The sequence below is a fragment of the Lathyrus oleraceus genome, chromosome 6 (genome assembly GCF_024323335.1).
Source record: "Lathyrus oleraceus cultivar Zhongwan6 chromosome 6, CAAS_Psat_ZW6_1.0, whole genome shotgun sequence".
In the NCBI taxonomy this organism is placed as follows: domain Eukaryota; kingdom Viridiplantae; phylum Streptophyta; class Magnoliopsida; order Fabales; family Fabaceae; genus Lathyrus; species Lathyrus oleraceus.
In genome coordinates, this window is record NC_066584.1 from 33697907 (window position 1) to 33701049 (window position 3143).

The following is a 3143-nucleotide window of genomic DNA, read 5'->3' on the forward strand; positions in this document are numbered from 1 at the left end:
AAGTATCATAAAGATCGACGAAGGACGTCAGAACCACGGTTGACAGCCGCAGCTAGCCATAATGCAATTAGTGGCTGCAGTTGGAGGCGGCCAACCGTCGACAATCAGATCGGGTCTGAGCGGCGGACAGTCCTCGAACATCGAACATCGGAGCCAAATAAAAATAAGATTGATGATGTGGAAAAACATTGATTTTGGACTCAAATCAATAATTGAATAAAGAGGAAATGTTTTTGTGAGAGTTTAACATGAGATAGAAAAATAAAATAAGCTAACCAAAAACGTGACTATAACTAGAAAAGGTAAACTATGGTTGTGTGTGTATATAGAAAGACACACACGTGTTATAGACCAACTGTATATTCAATCCACTTGGTTGCTTTGGCACTACACAAGTTACAACTATTCAAATGAGTGTTACAAAACCATAATCTCATGTTACCTTTATTCTTTACTTCAAACTCAACAATCTAATCACGAGACAAAGCAAGGTTTTCCAACCTTTTCTATACCTCTTATCAATCACTACTTTAACTTTCTTAAAACTCACAAAAATAACAACAAAATATACAATTCAAAACATCTTCAAAACAAAAAACACAACTATGAAACCTTCATCAAATGACACAACCATTGACATTGATAATTCCTCTTCCAAAAGAGTATCTTTCTCCGACAACAATCACACAAACGTTGAACAACAACAGCAGCAGCAGCAGCACCAACACAATGTTCCTTTGTTACTTCAACCATCCTATTCAAGATCAAAATCAATCATCTTTGATGAACTAAGAAACTTTCGCATATGTCTTAAATGGTGTGCTCTTGATCACTCATCTTGCGTTGGAAAACTCATCTCTTACGTAACCTTCATCCTCCTCACTTTCATTCTTCCTCTCTTCACAACACTCTTTGTTCAAGTCTCTGATGCTTCACCTCAAGATGACCCTATCTCCTTGAACAAGCTTGTTCAAATACCAGAATCTGCACTTGCCATAATTTCCTTCTTCGCTCTTTCCCGTTTCTTCCTAAGGTACGTAAACAAATTTAACTCATTAAACTCATCACCTGCATGCATGCGCATGCGCGCGTGTATATCATGGTTTTAAATTGTGGTTGTGATCGCAGGTACGGGCTTAGACAACTACTATTCTTAGATGCATTGCAAGATGACACTGCATATGTTCGACGAGGCTACGCGCGCGAGCTACAAAAAGCATTTAGATACTTGGGATACATAATCTTACCCTCTTTTTTTCTAGAGCTTGCTCATAAAATCATCTTCTTCTCAGCAGTTAAGATTTCGGCACCGAATATTAGTGCTGGATTTCCTCTACACTCGATTGTGTTTGTGTTGATGTTAATTTCTTGGTTCTATAGAACAGGAGTGTACTTATTGGTATGTGTGATTTTTAGACTAACTTGTCAGCTACAAATATTGAGATTTGAAAGTGTTCACAAGCTTTTCGAAGGGTTTGGTTCGGAAGCTGGTGATATATTTAAAGAACATGTGAGAATTAGAAGACAATTATGGGTTATAAGTCATAGGTATAGGTTTTTCATAATTTGTTGTATTGTTACAATGAGTGTTAGCCAATTAGGTGCTTTATTGCTAGTTTTGGCTTCAAAGTCGGAGAAGTCATTCTTCAACTCTGGTGATCTTGTGGTAAGTACATTTGTTCAGATTCATTGAATAACTGATGTATCTGGTTTCTATATGATCTCAGATACAGATTAGTATTAATTGTGATTGGCAATCGTTTTATGCAGATATGTTCGGCGGTGCAATTGAGTGGCTTCTTCTTGTGCATTCTAGGAGCAACAAAAATCACACATAGAGCTCAAGGAATTGTGTCAATTGCAACAAGATGGCACATGTTGGTGACTAATGCTTTTGCTGAATCAGAACAATGCAAAGATCAAATGTCTGATGCACTAGCTAGTGATAGTAGTGATTCTGATTCCTCGGATATTCACATATCAATAATTCCACAAAGACTTTCTTCCTTCCATACAAGACAGTCATTAGGTGAGCTTTAAAATCGAGTAAATAGTCATTTTAGTCTTTGAAACGTCGTCTCAGAATGTGAATGTTCTTAGTGTGTGTGTGATTTTTGCAGTGATGTATCTACAACACAACCATGGAGGGATAACATTGTATGGATTTTCACTTGATCGAGGATTGATTCATACTCTATTTGCCTTTGAATTCTCTATAGTGCTTTGGATTCTGAGTAAGGTGGTTGTCTTGGCTTAATATTACAAAGAAGATGTATATATTTTTTTTAGACAAAGAATGTGTATCATTAATATTTCATCATGGTTGAGTCCTCATATTTTGTGTGTAACTATAGTGTTTGAAATTTGTATGAGATTAGTAAACTCATTAAAGCTCTTTCTTAGAGAATTACTACTCTAGAACCATGTAAATTAGGAATTTCCATGAGCACCAGTTTTAGTTAGTATAAATGAAAGTGTGAACATATAAAGAGAAGGTTTGCTTCTTATTCTCTTTTGGTAGATGGTTATGTAATTAATTAGTTGGTTTTAATATTTTTTATATCTTTTTTCAAAAAAGAAAGTAATTATAATATATGAATTATAATTTTTTTATAAAATATAAGTATAATATGTATGTGATTTTTTTAGAAATGAGTCAATAAAACCCCTTACATTTTGATTAAAGAATATACATACATGGTAAATACTTGTCAATAAAAATATTTAGTTTAATTAAAGTTCTAGTCTCTCTATTTTAAATGATTCAAAGGAAAATTGATAAGGTGTCTAATTTTAAATTAAACATGACAAATTATCAAATAAAAATCTATGTGAAATTTTAAAGATAAAACAAAATAAGTCATGCCCATTGAAAATATGGACATGTCATCAATTATTATTGTAAAAATGTGAGAAGTAGAAAAAAAAAACTTATATGAACATGTCATTAATTTTCAGTCTAAAAGTGTCATTACGCCAAATAAGGGAAAAGAGGGCGCTTATTTTGGCCTATAACAGCGCTTTTAAGCGCCCTCTAATCTGGCGCTGGCATAGGTAAAGACAGCGCTTTGTTTTCCTGGAGAAAGCGCTGTCTAAAGGCCCACATTATAGTGCGCTTTATGAAAAAAGCGCCCTCTGGAGTG

General features: G+C 34.5%; 1 protein-coding gene across 1 annotated transcript; it reads left to right on the forward strand.

The window, feature by feature from the left end:
* The first annotated feature begins 573 nt into the window (after positions 1-573).
* LOC127092500 (uncharacterized) lies at positions 574-2486 on the forward strand. Its single transcript, XM_051031389.1, has 4 exons — positions 574-1033; positions 1129-1666; positions 1771-2029; positions 2121-2486. Exons 1-4 carry the CDS (start codon positions 606-608, stop codon positions 2255-2257), a joined length of 1362 nt encoding a protein of 453 aa, XP_050887346.1. The 5' UTR covers positions 574-605; the 3' UTR covers positions 2258-2486.
* The last annotated feature ends 657 nt before the right edge of the window (positions 2487-3143 follow it).

Coding starts and splice junctions, on each gene's coding strand:
- LOC127092500 (XM_051031389.1), top strand. CDS start 606: ATGAAACCTTCATCAAATGACACAACCATTGACATTGATAATTCCTCT. Junction 1,034..1,128: donor CTTTCCCGTTTCTTCCTAAG/GTACGTAAACAA, acceptor TTGTGATCGCAG/GTACGGGCTTAGACAACTAC. Junction 2,030..2,120: donor CCATACAAGACAGTCATTAG/GTGAGCTTTAAA, acceptor TGATTTTTGCAG/TGATGTATCTACAACACAAC.